A 21,032-nucleotide genomic window follows, 5' to 3' on the forward strand; every position below is an offset into this window, starting at 1 on the left:
ACAGTCAAAAATGGACTCCTAGATGCCTTATTCTTTATGTTTTCCAGGTTTAATGCTCTTATACCCTATATGTGTTTTTTTTCCCTACGCCTCCAAGGAAAGGCAAATTCAAAAATTTTTCACTTTTAACCACCAGTCAAAGTTCAGTTTGGCCATTTCATAGAGAACCATTGAACCTCATTCGAGCTATCAACACACTTTCAACTATGTCTTTTCTACCAGAACAATCTAACGTTTCTATGTTGAGCAAAAACGAGCAGAAGGCCAAGGAATTGATCAGTAAACTTGGTTTGAAGCCTCTGCCAGGTATTTCCAGAGTCACCTTCAGAAAGAAAGACAACCAGATCATTGCAATTGACCACCCTGAAGTTTACAGAACTGCTGGTGGTAACTATGTTGTCTTCGGTGAACCAAAAGTCGACAACTTCACTCAAAAGCTAGCTGCTGCTCAACAACAGGCTCAAACCACTGATGTTGCGCCAGCTGCTGGTGATGTAAGCAACTCTCCAGATGCCATTCAAGCTGACATGCAAGCTGCTGCCGAATCTAGCGCTCCAGCCTCCAAGATCGAAGACACTGAGGATTTGGATGCTGGTGACCTTGCAGCTGATGATATCGATTTGGTTGTCGAACAAGCTAACGTCTCCAAGGGTCAAGCCATTAAGGCTTTGAAGGAACACAATGGTGACATTGTCAATGCTATCATGTCCTTGTCCAAATAAGTGTGAATCAATTAGTGACTTTTATACTATATACTCGCTACATCGATGAATCCTCTTTCTTGGTATCTTCATGCTGTTTCGATTCCTGTTGGGTGTTGTCGATGGTCCAACCACAGAGTGGACATACGTATTTAAATGATCGGTTCCCCAAGTGGTACAGCCCCGTTTGACCTTTGCATTTTGGGCACACGACTGGTAAGAACATTCCATTGACTGTATCACCTCCCGCTACTGCATTTATCACTTTGTCAAACCACTTATCTCTCTCATGCTTGTCCTTCAACCGATCGTCCTGCCTGAAATGGGCCAATTCGTCCTTTAAATTATGCAGCTCCTTGTACTTGTTTTTTAACTCTTCATCCATTAGCACCATAGCATCCTCTGATTGATCTTCACCTTGTGAAAACCGCTGAATAATCGAATTTGTGGCATGGTAATTGGTCTCTTCCTTCAGTCTCTCCAGCTTCTTTTGATGTAGAGCCCTCAATTTCCCGAGTTTGATTGACTGACGGTCTCTAACCCACTGATCCACCCTGTAAGCACCATATTTTATCACTGTCAGAAGCACAATACAGCCAATAACGCCCATTGAGGGCATCAGCCAACTTCCCTCGCACTTCCAGTACAAATAAGCAAATACAGACGCTGTTATCCCACTTCCATAGTATGTTAGGTGCGATTGCAAGTTATCCATAGTCACTTGTCTTTTCTTCAACTTGCGATCCAGCTCATGTATCTGAGCGGTAATCTGAGATAATTCATCTGTGTATCGCTGAACCAAAGTCCTCTTACTACCAGAGCCCCATCCTCGAATGGCACTGAACATCTTAATAATCACTTTCTTACAGTTGATTCTGTTCAATTTATTGGTTTAAAAGAGCCCTTTGAAATTTCATCGCTTCCATATACTGATTACGACTCTACACAAAGAATCGGTACGAAACCTCATGATATGCCCTCTGTGACGATATCGACATCACAAATAAGATCATTGCTTGATTCTGACCAAAAGCAGGTTGGTGTAACCACCCCGATGGGCAATATGATGCTCGAGATCCAAGGTGATCTTGAGATACCATCAACCGCTCAGGAGGACGACGACAGGTTCTCGAAATCCGAAGGTTCGGATATCGTTAAGTTTGGTCTTTTGCATATTAACTCTGAGAACAAGATAGCGACACTTTTCATCGGTAAGAAACAGCGATTGCTGGGTTTTGTGGTTAAACTGGATACGCCGTTAGGACTGCTTAAATTTAATCATGATTCGAGGACAGTTGAGATGCAGGATGTCTTTAGTTATAAAATTATATTCAAAAACAGGCCTTTGCCGATTATGTAGTTTTAAAGGCCTTATGGCGACCAACCGGTTTTTAAACCTAGCTCACGTAACTGTCCGACGTCAAGCACTGGGAAAGGATGAGCCTCGGTGTTGAAGATAACCTTTGTGAGGTCTACATCGTCCTGGAATAGGAGATGGAGGTATTTGAGAGTCTCTGCAAGCCAAAAACTTTCGATGTTATCGCTCTTGATCGTGGGCAGGCTAACGCAGTCCTTTAAAGAGAGATAGATGTTGTGCGAATCGTCCAGTACTTCACAAGTATGCTTAACGAAGTTAGAAAAGATCTCGTAACCCCATTGGCGATATTTATCATCCTTTGTCAAGTGGTAAAGGAACATGATCGACTCCACGGTCTCTGGTCTCTGTAAGTTATGCCTGTCGGCTGGCTTTATGTAAAAGTCACCTGAAGGTGATAACCAAGCGTTGTCCGGAATAGGCCTGCCATCGTTAAACACCACGATCTCGGCTGCCAACCCAGACGGCGTTTGGTGGTACATCTGATAACATGTATGGGTCAATTCTTGTGCTAGTTTCCAGTCCTCTTCTCTTTGAGAATCCCACAGAGCCTTCTTGCGAGCTTCCTGGATTGGGTATCCTTCTGTGGCTCCCATGGCTAGGAGCCCGCCCATGAAGCAGACTAAATGATCCATCTTTGGATCGAGGGAGCCCGTGAGACCGAATGGTTTCTCACCAATGTAAGTATATCCAGAGGGGCGAGATTTGCCAATCAAGTGTCTCTTCATACCTTCCATAGACTGGCGGTACAAATCATAATACAATTTTTCATGCGTAAAGAGATACTGCTTCAACAAATACTCATAGAATGAGTCTCCACGAGAGCCAAACCTAATGTTTTGTCCCATAAACCTTCCAGAGTCGGGATACGTGTAAATTGGAGCCAATCCATGGTATGCATCTAACAATTTGTTACTTTGATAAAGTGCAGGATAAACATTTTCAGCAAGTTTCCAGTAAGTATCGTTCTTTGTTAAAAAAGACAGATACTTGAACTCTAACTGCAATGTAGTGAACTCAGCAGTAGAAGAAGCACCATCGTCGACGTGATTCTTTATCGCTTGACCTGTACGCAAGTTGACACTCGAATACGGTATCCCGCTTTCAGATGTGTCAAAAGCAGCCGCAAGCCTATCGCACAGATCAACCGCTTTGTTCAAGTAAATATCTGGGTTTCCCATCTCTAGTTGCGAAGAGTAGTAATGAGCAGAAAGCAATCCCCCAACCATTCTGATCGTAGTCTCGAAGATATTCACCTCTGCATCGATATTATAGGAAAGTTGATTGTCAATCCATACTTGAACTTCCAAAATATCCTTCAAAAGCTCATTGCGATGTGTAGTGGAGCCATTGTACATCATAAACATCGTATCGAGAGCATCAACGATGATCCATCCCATTGGGTCCCCAGACCGGGGCATATTGCGATGTGAGTGGCTCAATGGTGAGTACACATCATAGGACCATCCGTGCAATGAGTAATCTCTCCACGTTTCGAGAAATACAGTCTCTATCTCGTCTCTAACCTCTGATGAAGACTCATAAAGCGAAGCCCTTGAACTCTGCTGTCCGTAAAGGTAGTAAAAAGCCGCCAAAGTCGCCACCAGCAAACCTATTAGTCCCTGACCAAACATCCTGCCTATATTACACGACGACTAGCGACTCACAAGGCTTCTATATGAGTTACTTGAAGCTTGTTCTTCCATAGTAGTAATACGTTTCTGATGATTTTTCACTTTCTTTATATAAAGGTATCACGCCTGTCAAGATTTGAGTCAACTAGAAGTCATCCAGCAAAGCTCTCTACAAGCTGCTGATGAGCTCGACTATTGCCACCAGGATTGGGGAATCGATTCCACCTAACACAAACCATGCTGTGTCGGTTTGTTTGCCCACTTGGGATGCTACAGTTGGTTACGAAGAGGCAGATCCAGCTGTGGTGGACAAGATGACTACTGGGTACCCCAGATTCTTTATTCATAAGTCAATCAAGCGGCTATGTGAAGTGCTGGGTGACAAGTATGCTAAAGAGAGTGAAACTTGTCTATGTTTTCCGTCATACAACGTTGCGAAGAGATGTAGAGAATTTATAGTGGTGAAAGCTGCCGAAGAGGACGCAAACAAACCTCCCGTCAAGGTGAGGATCCTTCAGTTGGCCACTTCGAAACCTATGAATGCAGAGGAAGCAAAATGGAAACGAGAGTGTAAGATTGCAGTGGTTTTTGCCGCGAAGGAACACTTCCCTTTAATGAAGCAATACTGGCAACACACTGGGGAGATTATTTCAAGCAGATTGGCCGAGTATGTGCTGCATGAGTTATTCATTGTTGAAAGATCAAGCCAGGCTGTTGAAACGAAGGAGATACGCGGTGAAGAAGAGTTTATAGAGCAAAGATTTGGCAGAAACTTGGACTTTTCGTTGGCAGATCACGCCAAGATGCTGATTAAGACACGGATCGCGACGAAAGTTGTCGAAGATGAGGACGTGGAAAGCGGCAACGGCCAGGAGGCTGTTCCCTCGTCTGAAGACCCAGTGGAGCAAAGTGCGGCGTTCGATCATATGGAAACAAGAATGCCCATAGACGAAGTTCCATCCACGATTCCAGCGGAACCAATAGATGCTGTACATGCTGTGGAATCCTCCGAGGAAAACGACAGACGTCGAACATTGCATGTCAACCCAGAGACCGACGTCTTGCTTTTCCCCAGTGGTATGGCATCGATCTTCACTGCACACAGGATGCTGCTAAACTATGACGCACAAAGAGTAAGTAGATCACGATTCAGCAGTTCCAATGGCGGTGCCACCGCGGGAAGCCAATCATCATCGTACTTGGTCGGGTACGGAGAGCCCTATAAGAAGACTGTCATGTTCGGTTTCCCATACACGGACACTTTAAGCATCCTACGCAAGTTCAACCACACGCATTTCTTGGGCCAAGGTGATTCGACAGCGATGGAAGACCTCAAAAAGATTTTGCAATCTGGTGAGCAGATCCTAGCGGTTTTTATGGAGGCCCCTTCGAACCCGCTCCTAAAGATGGGTGATCTACTAGAGCTGCGTCAACTAGCAAACCTATACGGCTTCTTCATCGTAGTAGATGAAACAGCAGGCGGGTTTGTTAACATCGATGTGCTACCTCATGCAGACGTGGTTTGCAGTTCACTAACCAAGATATTTAGTGGTGACTCAAACCTAATCGCCGGTTCTCTAGTACTGAATCCGCAAGGCAAACTCTATGATTTTGCACAACAATGGCTACTGGCTCAAAAAGAATACGAAGATACTTTGTGGTGCGAAGATGCCCTCGCATTAGAGCGTAATTCACGAGACTTTGTTCAACGTACAATCCAGGTGAATCACAACACTGAATACTTACTTAACAAAGTTCTTATCCCGCTGGAGGGCAAATTGTTCAAGAAGATCTACTATCCTAGCCTCACATCACCTGAAACCAAACGCCATTACGACGCAGTCAAATGTTCTATCGATGCAGGCTACGGTGGACTCTTTTCACTGACTTTCTTCAACCTCGCCCAGGCGCGCGTTTTCTTCGACAGCTTACAACTATGCAAGGGCCCTTCCTTAGGTACAAATTTCACTCTGGCTTGCCCATACGCCATCCTAGCCCATTATCAAGAGCTCGATGAAGTTGCCCGCTATGGTGTCGAAAAATCGCTTGTACGCGTAAGCGTGGGATTGGAGAACCGCGAATCACTATGCCAGGTATTCCAACACGCAATCGCAGAAGCCCTCAAAATCAGTACAGATTGAATGATCAAAACGGTTCCGCTATAGAATATATATATATAAAATCTAATATTTTTTCATGATTGTCCCTTACTGCTTCAACTCAACTGGCTTCTCACCACGAGCAAAACGAGGGTTTCTAGGATCGTTAATAAACTCATTAGAGTTGGCAGATAGGTTAGCAACCTTACCAAAAGTCCAGTACATGATGGCTCCGCCAACGAAGAATGGCCAGTATGGTTTCAAAATCGGTGTAGAAAATCTCTTAAGCATAATAGACTGAAATATAGAGCTTTAGGCCTGTTTCACAATCAATTGACCCCACAAAGTAGACTGAACAAACTTCTTGTCTCCTAGTTAAACCTACCTTGGTTCGTGAAGCTTAGAGAGTGAAAGAAAGTTGCAAGATTCATTGGATCGTTCAACAGGATGATCTGTTGTAACCCGGCTTTGAATATAAAAGTATATAAGGAGATAGTTCCACTCTTTTAACCACATATAGCCACTGTAACAGCGACCTGAGGTGCTCTATGTGGTTTCTGAGCGTTGGGGAATGCTCTTGGAGGGTTTTGGAGAGTTTTAGGTGCGTTCGGTGATCGCCGAAGTCCGACAGGTGATAAGCGGCGTCCGGTATAGGAGCCAAAGTATAAGGATGGACAGTTAACTGGGGTTCAACATAATTTCCTGTCTCATTGAACTCGTCAGGATGTCTATTAAGTTGTGTGGTGAAGAGGATTTCAACAAGAGAGTCACTAGCGAGTTTCGTGCAGTAGATGTTGTAGGTAAGAAGCTTGGAGGTGTTGTAGAATCATTCTCTGACGAATGGTTTGCAGCAGCCTCTAATTTGATCGAGCCAACTGTTCCAATTAGGGATGCCACCAGATTTGTACACGCTGGTGCCTGGTACGATGGCTGGGAGACACGTAGACACAACGAGCAAGAATACGATTGGGTTATTCTACGTATGGGTGTCGCAGCAGCGCATTTGGTCGGAGCAGAAGTCGATACAGCGTTCTTCAATGGTAATCATGCACCTTTCGTCTCTGTGGATGCGTTGTACGATGAGCAAGCCTCTGGTATAGGTGAAGATGATCCTCGTTGGGTTAATATCATTGAAAAATTCGAGTGCAATCCATCTCAGAAGCATTTTGTCATTAGAAAGGAGGGCCTAACCAAGGAAAAATTCACACATGTTAAATTGAAGATGTATCCTGATGGGGGTATTGCTCGTTTCCGTCTTTACGGTCAAGTTGTACCTCCAGCCTTGGCGCAGGACGCTTTTCTAGATTTGGCAAGTGTTTGCAACGGAGCTGTCGCTCAAGCGGTCTCCGATCAGCATTTCGGTTCTGCCGATAACCTTCTGCTGCCAGGTAGAGGTCACGATATGTCTGATGGTTGGGAAACCAAGAGATCTCGTGAACCGGGTCATGTTGATTGGGTCATCATTCAATTGGGTCGCAAGACAAGCTACTTGGACCATGTTGTTATCGATACTGCTCATTTCCGTGGTAATTTCCCACAATTTGTCACAGTTCATGGCTCTAACGGCTCTGATGAATGGATCGAACTAGTCGGTAAGTCCAGAACCGGTCCAGACCAAGAACACAAATTCACCGTTGCCAAAGACGTTGAATTGACCCATTTGAAGATCACTATCATCCCAGATGGTGGTGTCAAGCGTATAAGAGCCATTGGTCGTTAATTAGCCGTATATATTTCTTATAGGTAAAGATCGTTAAAAAATCATCAAAACTCGTCGAAATCAACCAATGGATCCCACCAACCAGCTGTTGTACGATCGATTGTACCAAAGATGCCCTGCGCCGGTGCTGTTGAAATGGATGCAAGAGACGCCAGGGCTCAAGATCCATGTAGCCGATTTCATCGAGCAATTGAAACTAGTAGAAACTCAAAACGCGTACTACGTCAAGGCAATAGTTAAAGCCCTCATCGATAACGTCGAATTACTCGACGAAGAGGGCCAAGGGACTGGGATTGAGACTTTGGTGACCGATGTATGGCTCTCAGAATGGCTCTACGAGAAGTATGTTGCGTTGCTGGATGTTAAACAACCATCCGCGACCACTACAGACGTGATCCAGTACCGGATCTCTCCCCAAGTGAAAGTTAAAATCGAGGAGACTCCGTATTTAATCAGTGCATCCGGTACTACAGGGTTCCGCACCTGGGAAGCCGCATTGTACCTATCCTTGTATCTCGCGACCAGCTGTCCAATCACAGAAGGCAGTAAAGTGCTCGAATTGGGTGCTGGAACAGGGATGGTCTCTGCCACACTGGCCCTCACGAACCCGGGAAGGCTCGATAAGCTTTATGTCACAGATGGAGACTGGCATTTGACACAGCAAGCAAGAAAGAACTTTTCACTCAACGGTATAGAGACTTCCAATACATACTTTGAGCAATTAAGATGGAATGAGGACCCCGTTCCCACAAAACTCGACTACGTGGTCGCCGCAGATGTCACGTACGACTCCACCGTTGTCCCAGATCTGTGCAAATGCATCGCGCAATCTCTCACACCTCGCACCACTTGTCTAGTGGCAGCCACGGTGAGAAATGAAAATACTACAAGCACATTCGAAAGCACAGCCAAGGAAATGGGTCTCGATTGCCAACTGCAAATGACCACAGAGACAGATTACCGATCTCAGTCACTTCTGGAAAAAACCTTACTCTTTCGGCCACTGCAGGCCCCCGTCAGGATCTACCGTATCAGCCCACACGCCCATTGATCTTGATTAAGTATCGGAGAAACATTTGAACGATGGATGCCAAGATTTTTCACGCGATGTTTGCATGCACTCCCTGCTCATTATCGGTCCTGCAAGGACGCTGCTTCGTATGATCGTTTCGACGCAGCGAGGTGGTATGCTCCTGAGGCATCAGATCGCCGAATCTGCGAACTATATAAAAGTGTCATTTAAACTGATCTGGTTTCTAATATCAATGAACCTTTGTTTTACTCGAGTGATTCGATGGCGTTGCACAACTATATCTACCTCAAGCATAAATCTCATGATCCCAGTTGTCATAAACTACTCGCTAGAGACCACGATTCGAGACCCACACCAGTACCATCAGTTAGCCCGCAGGACTCAACGAGCTCTGTGAGCTCAGCTCCAGCTGCTTCATGCGATAAAACAACAACAAACCAATGTAAGACTACGTAACATTTGCATTTAAAGAAGATATAGCCATTCTCTGACACCCTAGTATCATAACACCGGGAGAATCCCAGTCACATCCACTAGAGTTCTTAAAAAAGGGCCCAAGTTTGATCTATCCTCACCGCTTATCACGACTGATATAAGTAGATTGGCTTATTCAGCGTACTGTCTATAGCGCGGGATTACTTTTGGACAAAGTTGGGCCTTTTAAAGAGTAGTGAATAGGAGTATAAGATGTTCATTCCTGGTCAATTTATAGTAGTGAAAAATTTCACCTCAGCTGCCCGGGTAAACCTGGCGGCTTGGCCTGGAAACTAGGGCTTAAAGAAGGAACTTGAACGATTTGCGTGGTTCAATATTTAGGTTGGTTAGTCTTGAGACTGCTTGAAACTGCTTGAGTGTTCAATGGCTGATATGTGTCTCGTTCGCGATATATCACAATCTTTCGGTACTTTAATGTATATATATGACTGCGCGAAGCACAACTAGAAAGTATGGTTGACTTGGAGTAGATCGTTTATATTCTTCAACCAGTACTTTTTTGCGTTTTGTTCTGAATTTGGAATCTTGAATGGAAAGTGTATCAATACCGTAGAGTCTTGGTGGCTTGGGTTAGGTATGCGGAGTGCTCTTCGCTCTATAGGTACCTCATCCCGATGGCTTATGTCAATCTTACCAGTACCAAGGTAGTTAGTTTTAGGCTCATCATTGCTTTGCAGCTGTTTCAATTCCACGAAGCATACGGTGTGAAGACACCGAACCAGAGCATCAAAGGCAATTTTATATAAACTTCCAACAGAGACCAATATGTGGTAGTCCATTCGTTTTACCCAATCGATTTGTTGAATCACTATCCTCAGTATCAACAGATGCTGCATCCTGAAAATACAGGACCGTTGCACAGAAGTTCATTCATTTACCACACCGAAAGGTGGTACGCATCGGAAAAGCTCAAACATTGAGGATCGAAATTGCGGTTCAAGCGGGCTAAGTCGATAAATGATAGAGCGGGTCAGTAGGCAATCCGTCTATGTGGAAGGACCCTCAACAACATCAGCGATTAAAGGAACTAGCTCGTAAGTTGCAACCCGATAGTCTTTGATCTTCTTTGACATGAGAGGTTTGAGCTGCTTCTCAAAAAATTCAAGGTAGTCTTTCCCATCAAAGAAAATTCCTGCGTCGCTGTTGGAATCTTGGCTCAAGTAAGCATTCATGCGCCTTGCAACTACGTCCCAGCGATCCATGTCCTCTCGTGGGGCAACATCTGCTATCGTTGCTAATAATCTGATGCGGCTCCTGGTTGTAGAAAGCTCGAGAGGGGGCCTAGCAGCAATTGTGGCAAACATTAAGATTGTCATTATCATGCAGAGTAAAAGGGACCGAGTACCAGCTAAGAGAACAAATAGAGAAGTAACAAAATAGACTATGAAATGAAGATCCTTCAGCGTGTTCCTGAGTCTCCAGGTGAACTCTTTGTGATCGGAACCAGCTAGGAAGTTATCATCAGCTAACACAGGAGTATCGTACTTGTCCCATTCGAATTGATCGATGATCCTTCGCCGATAGATGTCCACTGCAGCACGCAAGCAACTTTTCTCGCAATCTTCTGATGCGTCTTCCTCAGCCATTGATTTCAACACATGGCGTCTGAAGTAGCTCTCACATTTCGCACCATCAAAGATGCAGTATGGTGTTTTCCAATCGCCTGCAACATAAAACTTTCTGTTCAGTACACTGGCGACCTTGTCCCACCCAAGTACCAAATTTTCCTGCTTCGAGCTGAAGACTTCCTTCGTAGCTTCTGCTAGTTTCTTATTGTTCCTGGAGATCAAATATCCTGCTCTCCTCTCTATGAGAGTCATGCAAATCACAGGAGCCAACACGACACTTGCCTCCAGGAGCAGAAACAAAATCTGAAACCTCCAAATGTGCGATGTAAAGATAGTACTATACAAGCCGTACATTAGACCACCATACCACCCTATCATCATAAGCAGGTCATAAGACTTCGTTGACTCGTAGTAGGCCCAGGTAATTACCGATGTGAAATATTTCTTTGGGACATCAACATCAGCATCTTCGCACTCCCAACTGTTTGGTTTTCCTATCTCTTTGGTGCTCATTAGGGCGCCAAAGTATATCAGTTAGTGTTCCTTTTACATTAGAATTTTGTTTTTGTCAAGAGACGTATCTACTGGTAACAGAGCTTGAAAGGCACATCAAAATGCAACGAAGATCACTGTCATTTTAAAGATCATTCTCGACATACAGCTCGATGTTATAATTTTATTGGCATCTTGTGCTAGAACTTTATAGGTATGGATGTAATTGTAGTCTGTTGAGTGGGTATTTGCAGTTGCAATTGGAGCCTTCCCCCAAAAATTGCTTCTTTACATGACGTTAGTCGTTATCGGTTCTGGTATCTCCACCGTAAAGTGGTCTCTTTTCTTTCGTCATTGATCAAGCAGCTGGACTATAACTTGACACAATTAAAATTACTGATATAGAAGCTATTCAAGGAAAACTTGTAGACAGATGATGAATATTAATTGCGATGGTGCTGGAAATCAGCCAAGGCTTACTCAAATCGATTCGTCATCTCACCACCTCGATATACCTCAATGAATGGATGCCTTTTAGACCAGAAGAACAAAAGCATTGAGAAACTGAAGAGCTGATTGTAGTTCGAATTGTCTAAGCACAACATGAGCAGACCCGGCAGGAGGCCCTACAAAGGCTAGATGTGAAGATTTCGTAAGAGGTTCAAGACATGAGCAAATACCGTTGTGAGCATTCCTTTGCAAGATCTGTCCCGGCCCTTTGTGCGTTAGTACGCACCAAGTCTCTTGTGGATGTAATTGTATCTCTGGTTAGCAAGTAAATTCATTAGAGATCTCATCCTGCGCTCCAAACCATCCCGATAGAAGTCTAGTCATGAACATCGAATATTTAAGCGCAAGTTGGCAGAATAGGCAAAGTCTTCAGAAGTCCCGTATATCAAACAGCTCGTATGCAAAAGAAACCTTACTCTCAGCTACCGACATACTAAACTTCCACAGCTGCATCAATTGACCAAAACAACCAAGATCTGCATGACAAACGTGGTGTATCGTCCACTTCCACTTTAAATGGAGTGATGGTAGACTCACTATGAGTGCTTTGTAAGTTCATAGGCTGTTTACCCGAAGAAAAATCGACAACCGTTGAAAAAAAGAGGCCCGATGAGACCAATACTTTTATAATAAAGCTAGGTATAGCCTGAGTTTGGGGTTCACCAGTAGGTTGGCAGTGTACTGAGGACGTTATTGTTTGCGCTGAGCCTTAATTTCGCTGTCTTAGGCCTTCTCTTGGTGTGGGGTATGGTTTTGGAGCCCTAGAGGCACATACAAATCTTTGAGTTAGTTATGTTCCCCGATTCAGGTGCTTTGCAAATATCATCTGTTTACCAGCACAGTGATGAGTCCGTAGTGAGTACTAATATGGCTTCTGCAGCGAAGGGAGAGTTAGAGACGGGCGGATTGTTGCCCATACCGAAGAAATCGAGGACTATCAAGACAGATAAGCCCAGACCGTACTTGTGTCCCATTTGTACGCGTGGATTCGTGAGGCAAGAACATTTGAAGAGACACCAGAGGTCGCATACGAATGAGAAACCCTTTTTATGTGTGTTTTGTGGGAGATGCTTTGCACGCAGAGATTTGGTGCTGAGACATCAACATAAATTGCATGGCAGTTTAGTGGGCAGTAGTTCACCAAGCAATATTTCTAGCTCCAATTCACTCACAGAGATTTCCGATGTTGGAACTTTGTCTACCAATGATATGGAGAAGCATATCATTAAAGTTGCCGGTAATAAAGAGGCAATTCTACCAACGCCTAGTAATCCGTTGGCAAGAACGGCAGCACAGTTGAAGAAAGACGCTAGAGAGGCTGCTGCTACAGGGAAGACATGCTCCAGTATAAGTCCATTGACCACTAACTCGGCAGTGTCGTCTTCTTCATCTTTGAACTCAATGAGTAATAGAGATTCTAGTATATCTTTAGAGGCAGTCTCTAAGAAATCGCTATCTCCCGTGATTGCAGAGCAATCAGATAAGAATCCTCCGAAAAGAAGGAAGAGGCATGCCTCCTTCTCAGCTACAAGTGCATTCACTTATATCAACGATAACCAGACTTCTCAGCAGGTTTTGAAGGAGTTGCATTCCATTCAGGACGTTCCGCATCAGGTTGGGTTTTCTACGCCTCAGTTGAATGCTCAACAGCTACTTGAGAAATTTGCAGAGTCTGGTGTTGTAGATGCAGATTTGCTAGGTCTACCCTCCGATTTCTGTCTCGATGAATATGTGGCAGCGGAGAGTAGTCATCGCCAGGATCAGCAACCGGGTGAGGACTATTTCTCACAGCCTACCGAGAACAACAGTGGTGCACAGAATGCATCATCGGAACCATTTTCCAATATTCCCATGACGCCCAGTGCGTTCCTTCACAATGCTCCTTCATTAGTCAATTTCTTAACCATGGGGTCCACGGCAGGTGGAGCTGGTGGTTTCGCTGGCATCACTGCTGGGGACTCGAATCTAACATCATTCAAATATGAACCATTCGAAACTGAATCATATTTGGAAATGCCAACAGAAAAGATAAATGCTGGGAACAAGTCAGTAGGGACTTCCAGAAACACTGAGTTACCTCAGGAGGATTTATGGATATCTGATTTGGTCGGAAACTCTCGAAGAGAACCTGCTTTCAAACTCGATTTCGAACATTTTAATGATATAGGGTTTGTTGATACATTCACCAATAAATCGTCTTCTGCCACACCGATGATAATGGATGCGGCCACTGTCAACTCTTTCTCGCCAGCTTCTGGTAAGTCTCAATCGGCCTCTCAGCCGATAAAACTGCTCCAAAAAGACCGGACTAGTATAAGTCCCGCTAGTAATCCTAGCAGTGGCTCTACACAATACCATCCAGAAAAGCGAAGAGCAAGCTTCTCTTTGGGTCCTGCAGTATCATCCTTGTTCAATTCCAGGCAAAAGGATTTGTTCCAGATGATATCTGAATTTCAAGTACTAAATTCTTCGCCCTCGCCAAGAACATCCTCATCGGGGGAATCACCACTGAGTCCGGGAGATGCTTCTGCAAAATATAGAAAGGGTTCTAGATTGATTCTATTTGATGCTGAGTTTCGTGAGGCAATTATCAGAGAAACTAATCTGCAATCAAAGCAATTTCCAAAGTTAGATGAACTAAATGCTTATGTCAATCTCTACCAGTCCGAATTTCACCGCTATTTTCCTTTTATTCATCTTCACTCCCTTGTTCCTTCTATGAACAACCTCCTGATAATATTATCAATTACGATGATTGGCGCACTGTATGCCTTCCATTCTTCGCATGCCATGCTCCTTTCTAATATTGCCAGGCTCAAAGTCCGGGATCGTTTGAACGACATTCACAACAACTTTGAGACTACACCACTTTCTCTGATTCAGAGTATGGTCCTACTAACATTTTTTGGGATTTTCAGTAACGATTCAAATGTCACGAATGGTATGAGTAACAAGGTCATGATGTTGATTAAATTGGTCAAGAGTTCCAAACTGAATATGCCTTTGGAGACTCTACAGACGCCACCGATCGAAAGTGACCATGTCCTGGAATTTCAGGATAATCCAGAAGTGCTCAATAGGATTAGGAGCCAATACAACACACCTCAACAAATTCACAGAAACTTCAAATATTTCATCACAGCACAGGCTCGAATAAGGACTTGCCATATTATCTTACTAATCTCCAATCTCTTCACATCACTAGTCGGTTTGGAAGGCGTTTTCCACTCGATCGATTTGAAATGTGGTGTGCCATGCTTCCACGAACGGTTATTTGCGTGTGAAGATGCCATTCAGTGGGCTAGAAACTTGAAAAAATATCACATTGTGTTAGATTCAAAATTCTCGCTGATTCAGCTCTCTAATGGTGAAGATTATAGTCACTGTCTAATGTACATTTCGACAGGAAGCCAGTACTACTACGAAAACTCGAAGATATCATTCAGGACCTTACTGTCGATGCTAATTTCTGTTCATGAAAAGATCTTCCTGGAGAGGAATAACATGAAATATGAGGCTAACGAACAAGTAAATGAGATTAAATGGCGTATGAATTCGCGTCCAGTGATCGATGCCATGCTCAAACATTGGGAAGCGATTTTCATCAAGAGCGGCGGTACGCTGGCCTGCCATGAAGAGAATATACCGATGATTAACGAGAACCCTGCAATGAGACTCATCATTCCCCTACATCTTTTTGCAAACATCAGGAAATGTCTGGATTTAAGACGAGTAATGAATAGAATATGGCTAAAAGACTGGGAAGGTATGAATGAAGGTTTGAGTTGCATGAGTTCCAACAAGGACTCGCTGCGTGAGGCATCGAGTTTTGCGTTAAACATCGTCCGTTTCTGGGCTGAGACAGTCTCAGTAATGAAAAATGCAGAGAGAACAGCAATTAGAACCCCCATTTTCTCCATTACATGTATCTTCTCGTCCATTCTCATTGTAGCGGAATATATGAGACGCGTCGAAGCCTGGGCACAAGATTTTGATCCTTCAAATCCAACTGCACAGATCTTAAATGCGTCTGACAGAATGTTCTGGCTAAAATCAGAGCAAGTGCTTAAGAAAGTGGAAGAACATTTGTTGCCAAAGGGCTACAACTCACAATCGTATGCCGAGTTTTTGAGATCCCAGGCAAAAGGGGCGCTCGACGTCGACGTTCTGGACAATGAGTTGGCTCGGCGTGCGATGAAGCCAGATACTCCAACGGAGGAAACCAAAGAAGTTATAATAAAAGCAAGACTCTCTTCCAGGTCGTTGTACCTGGGTGTAAGAATACTGGGCGACGCCCCGATATGGCCGATCGCTCTGCTGTTTGCGCATGCACTGCAGGCCAGGGCAATTTACAACCTTGAAGACCGCTCGACATTATCGAAGCCAGAATAACATTCGTGCTATCGAAGTTTGTACTATACTTTATATATATAGTGTCATCTTTATTAATAAAGATCTACAAGCCATTTCGAGATTTTTCTTATTTCGGACAGTGAAATTTTTTAAATTAAGCGATGAGCTTGAATGAACTAAGTCAACACATATAAGTTTCAACTTTACTTCGGCCAGAAGTTGATCTTCGAGATCTTAAAAGTACAAGATTAGTAAAATAGGTATTCAGAGGTTTTTCCAGTGGTTTAAACGGCCCAGCATGACCCAAAACGTGAATGATGTACTGGACGAGATCAAAGCAAAGAAGATGCTGGGAAGACAACTGTTTGAGAGTATTGGAAGTCCAACGAAAATCGTGGCACCAATGGTTGATCAGTCTGAGTTAGCATGGAGGATTTTATCGAGAAGATATGGAGCAACACTCGCTTACACACCGATGTTCCACGCCAAGTTATTTGCTACATCTGAAAAGTACAGGCGCGATATGTGGTGTGAAATCGATGGTAATCCCGAAATTGATCGCCCTCTTGTCGTTCAGTTCTGTGCGAACGACCCTGAGTATCTGTTGCAGGCTGCAAGACTGGTTCAAGACAAGTGCGATGCGGTCGATCTAAACCTTGGTTGTCCACAAGGTATCGCTAGGAAAGGTCGCTACGGCTCATTTTTGATGGAGGATTGGGATCTAATTCATAAATTAATCAGGCAGCTACATGACAATCTTGATATTCCAGTTACTGCAAAGATACGGGTCTTTCCTGAACGTGAAAAGACGCTAGAGTATGCGAAGATGGTGCTAGACGCTGGAGCTCAATTCTTGACCGTCCATGGAAGACTAAGGGAGCAAAAGGGCCAAAAGACTGGGCTCGCAGACTGGGAAATTGTGAAGTACCTAAGGGAAAACCTCCCAGTAGATACTGTTTTCTTTGGCAACGGTAACATTTTATATCCAGAAGATATTTCTCGAGGTATAAAGCACATTAAATGTGACGCTATAATGAGTGCCGAAGGAAATCTCTACAACCCTGGGATCTTCAATACCCATGAGTCAGAACAAAAGGATGATGCATTCCCCCGAGTGGATCACGTCGCCAGGGAGTATTTTGAGATTGTCCGCAAGTATAAGGAATCCCAGGCGTCTCGTATTGCCATGAAATCACACATGTTCAAGATCCTACGGCCTTTACTACCACACCACACTGATATAAGAGCCGCATTGGCATCACTTAATGCAAAAACACCTTTTGAAGAGTGGGAAGAGAAGGTTATCAAGGCCGTCGAGTCAGTGGTAGAAGCTATATTTGCGCAGGAAAATATCCAAGAACTGGATCAAGTTGTCAAAGGTGCAGTTGAGCTATGGGGTGGTTTCTACGTCACAGTGCCATACTGGAGGTGTCAGCCGTACTTCAGACCAGTGAATGGTGTAACTGCAGACAAGAGACTCACTGAGGGCCTGAAGGCCCAAAGCGAATCTGAAAGTAATGACAACAAGAGAAAGGCAGAATCTGCTTTACAGAGAGGTAATGAGAAAGAGGTCAAAGTATGATAATTGGGCAGTAAATATCAGGATTAATAGGATATGTTATTGATACATTCTTCATATATAATAGCTGACGAAGGTTTAATTAAATAGTGAAGTTCATCGCACGTAAAGGCAAGTTGTTCAGGTTGTCGGGTGTAAATTACACAATGGTTGAATCACTTGAGTCTGCTACTATCGATGGTGTGGTTGAGGCAGAAATCTCTCCCTGTCACTTCACTCTATTTCCCTCCTCAGAACCTCCAACTGCGTTGCAACAGATAATCGATGACTGGGGTCTGATTGAACACCAAGAAGGTGGATATTTCAAGGAAACAGATCGTTCTCCATTTTTAATGACTGTTTTGGACCAACATTCGGCCGTTGGTCAAGGCATTGAGGGTTCAAGTGGTACTGTGAGTAGAAACTATTCCACTCTGATCTACTATCTCTTGACATCCAATCGTCCAATTGGCAAATTTCACAAGAATAAAAACCGTATAACACATATCCTGCAACGTGGTAAAGGACAGTACGTTCTCATCTATCCTAACGGTCAAGTCAAGTCTTTCAAGGTGGGTTTTGACTACCAAAATGGTGAGATTTCACAGTGGGTTGTGCCGGGAGAGGTCTACAAAGCTAGTTTTCTCATCCCTAATGAAGAATTTTCCAATGGTCTTTTAATCAGTGAAGTAGTGGTCCCAGGGTTTGATTTTGAAGACCATAGCTTCATGTCAGGTCGTGATGAATTGGTCGACCTCGTAGGCGATGAAAAAGCTGCCAAACTTGAATTCTTGTTGTAATCATCGTTCTTGCTCCTATAGCTCTTATTTAGCTTAAGTAAAAGATACTTTAAACCATTTTGCGATTTGGCTCATCGGTAGATTGTGTACTCTTATCCTTTATTTCAAATACTTATTTCTATTAAGAAACAACGAGAGCCACCCGATGTGCTCAAGATGTCTCAGGGAGCCAATGGAGAATCAAATAGAGAGTCTGAACCTCTCTTGAATGGGTATTCGTCGTTTGGCAGCGAGTATTTGGACTCAAGAAGGCCTTCTTCGGGTCTCCCCTCCATAGCGAGGTTAAGAAGTGGTACAATCACCAGTATAAGGAGCACTTATGAGACTGTTAAGGAACATATGGATAAGAAGAAGTTTGCCTATTTAGTGCTGGCGAGTCTTTTCCTTTATTTGGGGTTTGTGGGAGCATTTGCACCTAGAACATCGTTGGCAAGAGACCTTAGACGAATTCATGCATCCAGGCTGACAGATGCAGAGGTTTACAGGATATATTTGAATGCATTGTACAGCGAGAACCATGCTGGTGAACATCTAAAAAATTACACGAGTCAATTACATGGTACTGGCGATGCCCATGTGCTAGACTACACAGTATCTGAACTTCGAAAGCTGGGATTCGACCCAAAACTGGAAAGGTACTATCCGTGGGTTAGTGAGCCAGTTGATACGCAAGTGGCTCTCTATGTTGATGACACAATCACTTTTAATGCGACTTTAAAGGAAGAATGCGTAGCAGAGGATCCTTCCAGCTGTAATCTAATCGAAAAACGTGCTTATCATGGTTACTCTGCTAGTGGGAATGTTACATCCCAGTACATCTTTGCTAACTACGGAAGTTTGGAGGACTACACTTTCCTGCTCGACAATGGAGTCGATATTGACGGCAAGGTTCATGTCATCAGATATGGTAAGCTATTGCCTGGCCTCAAAGTAAAAAACGCCGAACTTTTTGGAGCTTCAGGTGTGTTAATGTACACGGATCCATACGATGATGGTCGTATAACCAAGAAAAATGGTTTTAAGATGTATCCTGCCGGTCCCGCTAGACATGAGAGCAGTATCGAAAGGGGATCTGTCGCCTTCATGAATTATTTTCCAGGCGACCCAACTACACCAGGTTATCCATCAAAATTTCCAGGCACAGAGCGGCTCTCTCCTGCAGGAAAGGTACCAACTATCCCTTCTATTCCAATTAGTGCGAAGGAAATTGCTCCTATTTTACAGCTGCTCAATGGTAAGGGTGTCCGTTTAGGTTCTGGTGGTAACATTGATGGATTCGAATATTTCAGCGGACCGTCTGACTTAAATGAACAGGTTAAACTATACAATCAGCAACACAATTCGATCATCGAAATCACGAACGTGATCGTGGAGATCTCAGGAATTTTCTCAGAATATGATATCTTAATCGGAAACCATCGAGACTCTTGGACTGCAGGTGGAGCAGGAAGCCCTAATAGTGGCAGCGCAGTTTTGCTTGAGATTGCCCGAGGGATGTCGGAGCTGTTAAAACATGGTTGGAAACCTTTGAGACCTGTAAAGCTGATTAGTTGGGATGGAGGAGAGTTAAGCATGCTGGGCTCTTCTGAATATGTTGAAAATCACGCCGAAATCCTCAAGAGGAGTGCACTTGTCTATCTAAACCTCGAGTCAGCAATAACTGGAAGTCAATTTTCGTGCAAGTCTAATCCCCTACTCGAAGATGTGATACGTAACGCGGCCAAGTATACCGATTTGGGAGACGGTGATGAGGGAACATTATATGACGAGTGGAAGAGAGCTACAAACTTAACAAATGATCATCTGGATGGTATAGCAGATTACGTACCATTCCAGTATCATTTGGGAATACCTTCTGCCAGTTTTGAGTTCAGCAATAACAAGACCTGCGACGCAGTAGTTCCATACCATTCAATCTATGACACCTATACTTGGATGGAAAAATTTGTTGATAAAGATTATAGACACCATAACACCTTGGCGGTCTTAACTGGTATGACTTCGTTAATGTTGTGTGAGAGAGAACCAACTGTTTTCAAAGTACATCCCTACTTCAAAGATATCAACAAGTGGTACCAAAAATGGCATCAAGAGGTTTTAAGTCTGTTCCCAAGCGATAGAGAATTACGTGAAACTGCTCAAACAGTAGCAGATAATTTGCAAGGCGTAACCTTTAATGAAACAATTCTATTTGACACGCAAAACATAGAGCTCAATGATCTTTGTACGAGAGATTTCGCAACGTACGAGTTTTACAAGAAGATCCGCATATATCTCCAATTGATGAGAGCTAACAACAAACTGAAGCAGATAGATCAGATGTTTTTAACCCACAGAGGACTCCTCGAAAGACCTTGGATGAAGCACTCCATCTATGCACCGGATAGACTTACAGGCTACGACGTTGATGTTCTACCTGGTCTTCACGAAGCCCTTCTGGACCACGATCGCGACGGTGTACTTCAATGGCTATCAATCCTTCTGACGCAGATAAGCAACGTTAAATCCTTACTTCAATAAGCAACGATGTGGAGAAGGTTAAAGGTGTTTGTATTACTCCATAGAGATCAATGTAGTTCTAGCAGTCATGATTAATGATTAATGCATACGGTTTTTCAAGAATCCGATTCCTGCAAAACTCATGGAAAGCTTACTTCTTGAGTTTCCAATCCACTAGCTAGAGCCAGGAGAAAA

General features: G+C 43.7%; 14 protein-coding genes across 14 annotated transcripts; 10 read left to right on the forward strand and 4 right to left on the reverse strand.

Annotated features, from left to right (window-relative positions):
• Nucleotides 1-206: 206 nt before the first annotated feature.
• EGD2 (Egd2p) lies at nt 207-722 on the forward strand (the record flags this gene model as incomplete). Its single annotated transcript, XM_003680804.1, has 1 exon — nt 207-722. The coding sequence occupies one exon, from the start codon at nt 207-209 to the stop codon at nt 720-722; it is 516 nt and encodes a 171-aa protein (XP_003680852.1).
• A 37-nt stretch (nt 723-759) lies between these two features.
• On the reverse strand, nt 760-1,548 carry LNP1 (Lnp1p; the record flags this gene model as incomplete). Its single annotated transcript, XM_003680805.1, has 1 exon — nt 760-1,548. One exon carries the CDS (start codon nt 1,546-1,548, stop codon nt 760-762), a length of 789 nt encoding a protein of 262 aa, XP_003680853.1.
• Nucleotides 1,549-1,674: 126 nt separating this feature from the next.
• Nucleotides 1,675-2,061, forward strand: CTF8 (Ctf8p; the record flags this gene model as incomplete). Its single annotated transcript, XM_003680806.1, has 1 exon — nt 1,675-2,061. The coding sequence occupies one exon, from the start codon at nt 1,675-1,677 to the stop codon at nt 2,059-2,061; it is 387 nt and encodes a 128-aa protein (XP_003680854.1).
• An 11-nt stretch (nt 2,062-2,072) lies between these two features.
• On the reverse strand, nt 2,073-3,710 carry MNS1 (mannosyl-oligosaccharide 1,2-alpha-mannosidase; the record flags this gene model as incomplete). Its single annotated transcript, XM_003680807.1, has 1 exon — nt 2,073-3,710. One exon carries the CDS (start codon nt 3,708-3,710, stop codon nt 2,073-2,075), a length of 1,638 nt encoding a protein of 545 aa, XP_003680855.1.
• A 182-nt stretch (nt 3,711-3,892) lies between these two features.
• STR2 (cystathionine gamma-synthase) lies at nt 3,893-5,851 on the forward strand (the record flags this gene model as incomplete). Its single annotated transcript, XM_003680808.1, has 1 exon — nt 3,893-5,851. The coding sequence occupies one exon, from the start codon at nt 3,893-3,895 to the stop codon at nt 5,849-5,851; it is 1,959 nt and encodes a 652-aa protein (XP_003680856.1).
• A 66-nt stretch (nt 5,852-5,917) lies between these two features.
• On the reverse strand, nt 5,918-6,100 carry ATP18 (F1F0 ATP synthase subunit i; the record flags this gene model as incomplete). Its single annotated transcript, XM_003680809.1, has 1 exon — nt 5,918-6,100. The coding sequence occupies one exon, from the start codon at nt 6,098-6,100 to the stop codon at nt 5,918-5,920; it is 183 nt and encodes a 60-aa protein (XP_003680857.1).
• Nucleotides 6,101-6,533: 433 nt separating this feature from the next.
• On the forward strand, nt 6,534-7,529 carry DAL2 (allantoicase; the record flags this gene model as incomplete). The annotated part of the gene is made up of 1 exon (XM_003680810.1): nt 6,534-7,529. One exon carries the CDS (start codon nt 6,534-6,536, stop codon nt 7,527-7,529), a length of 996 nt encoding a protein of 331 aa, XP_003680858.1.
• Nucleotides 7,530-7,596: 67 nt separating this feature from the next.
• On the forward strand, nt 7,597-8,580 carry EFM3 (protein-lysine N-methyltransferase; the record flags this gene model as incomplete). The annotated part of the gene is made up of 1 exon (XM_003680811.1): nt 7,597-8,580. One exon carries the CDS (start codon nt 7,597-7,599, stop codon nt 8,578-8,580), a length of 984 nt encoding a protein of 327 aa, XP_003680859.1.
• A 243-nt stretch (nt 8,581-8,823) lies between these two features.
• Nucleotides 8,824-9,018, forward strand: TDEL0D00650 (uncharacterized protein; the record flags this gene model as incomplete). The annotated part of the gene is made up of 1 exon (XM_003680812.1): nt 8,824-9,018. The coding sequence occupies one exon, from the start codon at nt 8,824-8,826 to the stop codon at nt 9,016-9,018; it is 195 nt and encodes a 64-aa protein (XP_003680860.1).
• A 1,025-nt stretch (nt 9,019-10,043) lies between these two features.
• On the reverse strand, nt 10,044-11,138 carry TDEL0D00660 (uncharacterized protein; the record flags this gene model as incomplete). Its single annotated transcript, XM_003680813.1, has 1 exon — nt 10,044-11,138. The coding sequence occupies one exon, from the start codon at nt 11,136-11,138 to the stop codon at nt 10,044-10,046; it is 1,095 nt and encodes a 364-aa protein (XP_003680861.1).
• Nucleotides 11,139-12,419: 1,281 nt separating this feature from the next.
• Nucleotides 12,420-16,019, forward strand: TDA9 (Tda9p; the record flags this gene model as incomplete). The annotated part of the gene is made up of 1 exon (XM_003680814.1): nt 12,420-16,019. One exon carries the CDS (start codon nt 12,420-12,422, stop codon nt 16,017-16,019), a length of 3,600 nt encoding a protein of 1,199 aa, XP_003680862.1.
• A 259-nt stretch (nt 16,020-16,278) lies between these two features.
• Nucleotides 16,279-17,562, forward strand: DUS1 (tRNA dihydrouridine synthase; the record flags this gene model as incomplete). Its single annotated transcript, XM_003680815.1, has 1 exon — nt 16,279-17,562. The coding sequence occupies one exon, from the start codon at nt 16,279-16,281 to the stop codon at nt 17,560-17,562; it is 1,284 nt and encodes a 427-aa protein (XP_003680863.1).
• A 143-nt stretch (nt 17,563-17,705) lies between these two features.
• On the forward strand, nt 17,706-18,338 carry CFF1 (Cff1p; the record flags this gene model as incomplete). Its single annotated transcript, XM_003680816.1, has 1 exon — nt 17,706-18,338. The coding sequence occupies one exon, from the start codon at nt 17,706-17,708 to the stop codon at nt 18,336-18,338; it is 633 nt and encodes a 210-aa protein (XP_003680864.1).
• A 156-nt stretch (nt 18,339-18,494) lies between these two features.
• VPS70 (putative zinc metalloprotease) lies at nt 18,495-20,858 on the forward strand (the record flags this gene model as incomplete). Its single annotated transcript, XM_003680817.1, has 1 exon — nt 18,495-20,858. One exon carries the CDS (start codon nt 18,495-18,497, stop codon nt 20,856-20,858), a length of 2,364 nt encoding a protein of 787 aa, XP_003680865.1.
• Between the last annotated feature and the right edge of the window lie 174 nt (nt 20,859-21,032).

The sequence above is a fragment of the Torulaspora delbrueckii genome, chromosome 4, assembly GCF_000243375.1.
Source record: "Torulaspora delbrueckii CBS 1146 chromosome 4, complete genome".
NCBI classification, from domain to species: Eukaryota; Fungi; Ascomycota; class Saccharomycetes; order Saccharomycetales; family Saccharomycetaceae; genus Torulaspora; species Torulaspora delbrueckii.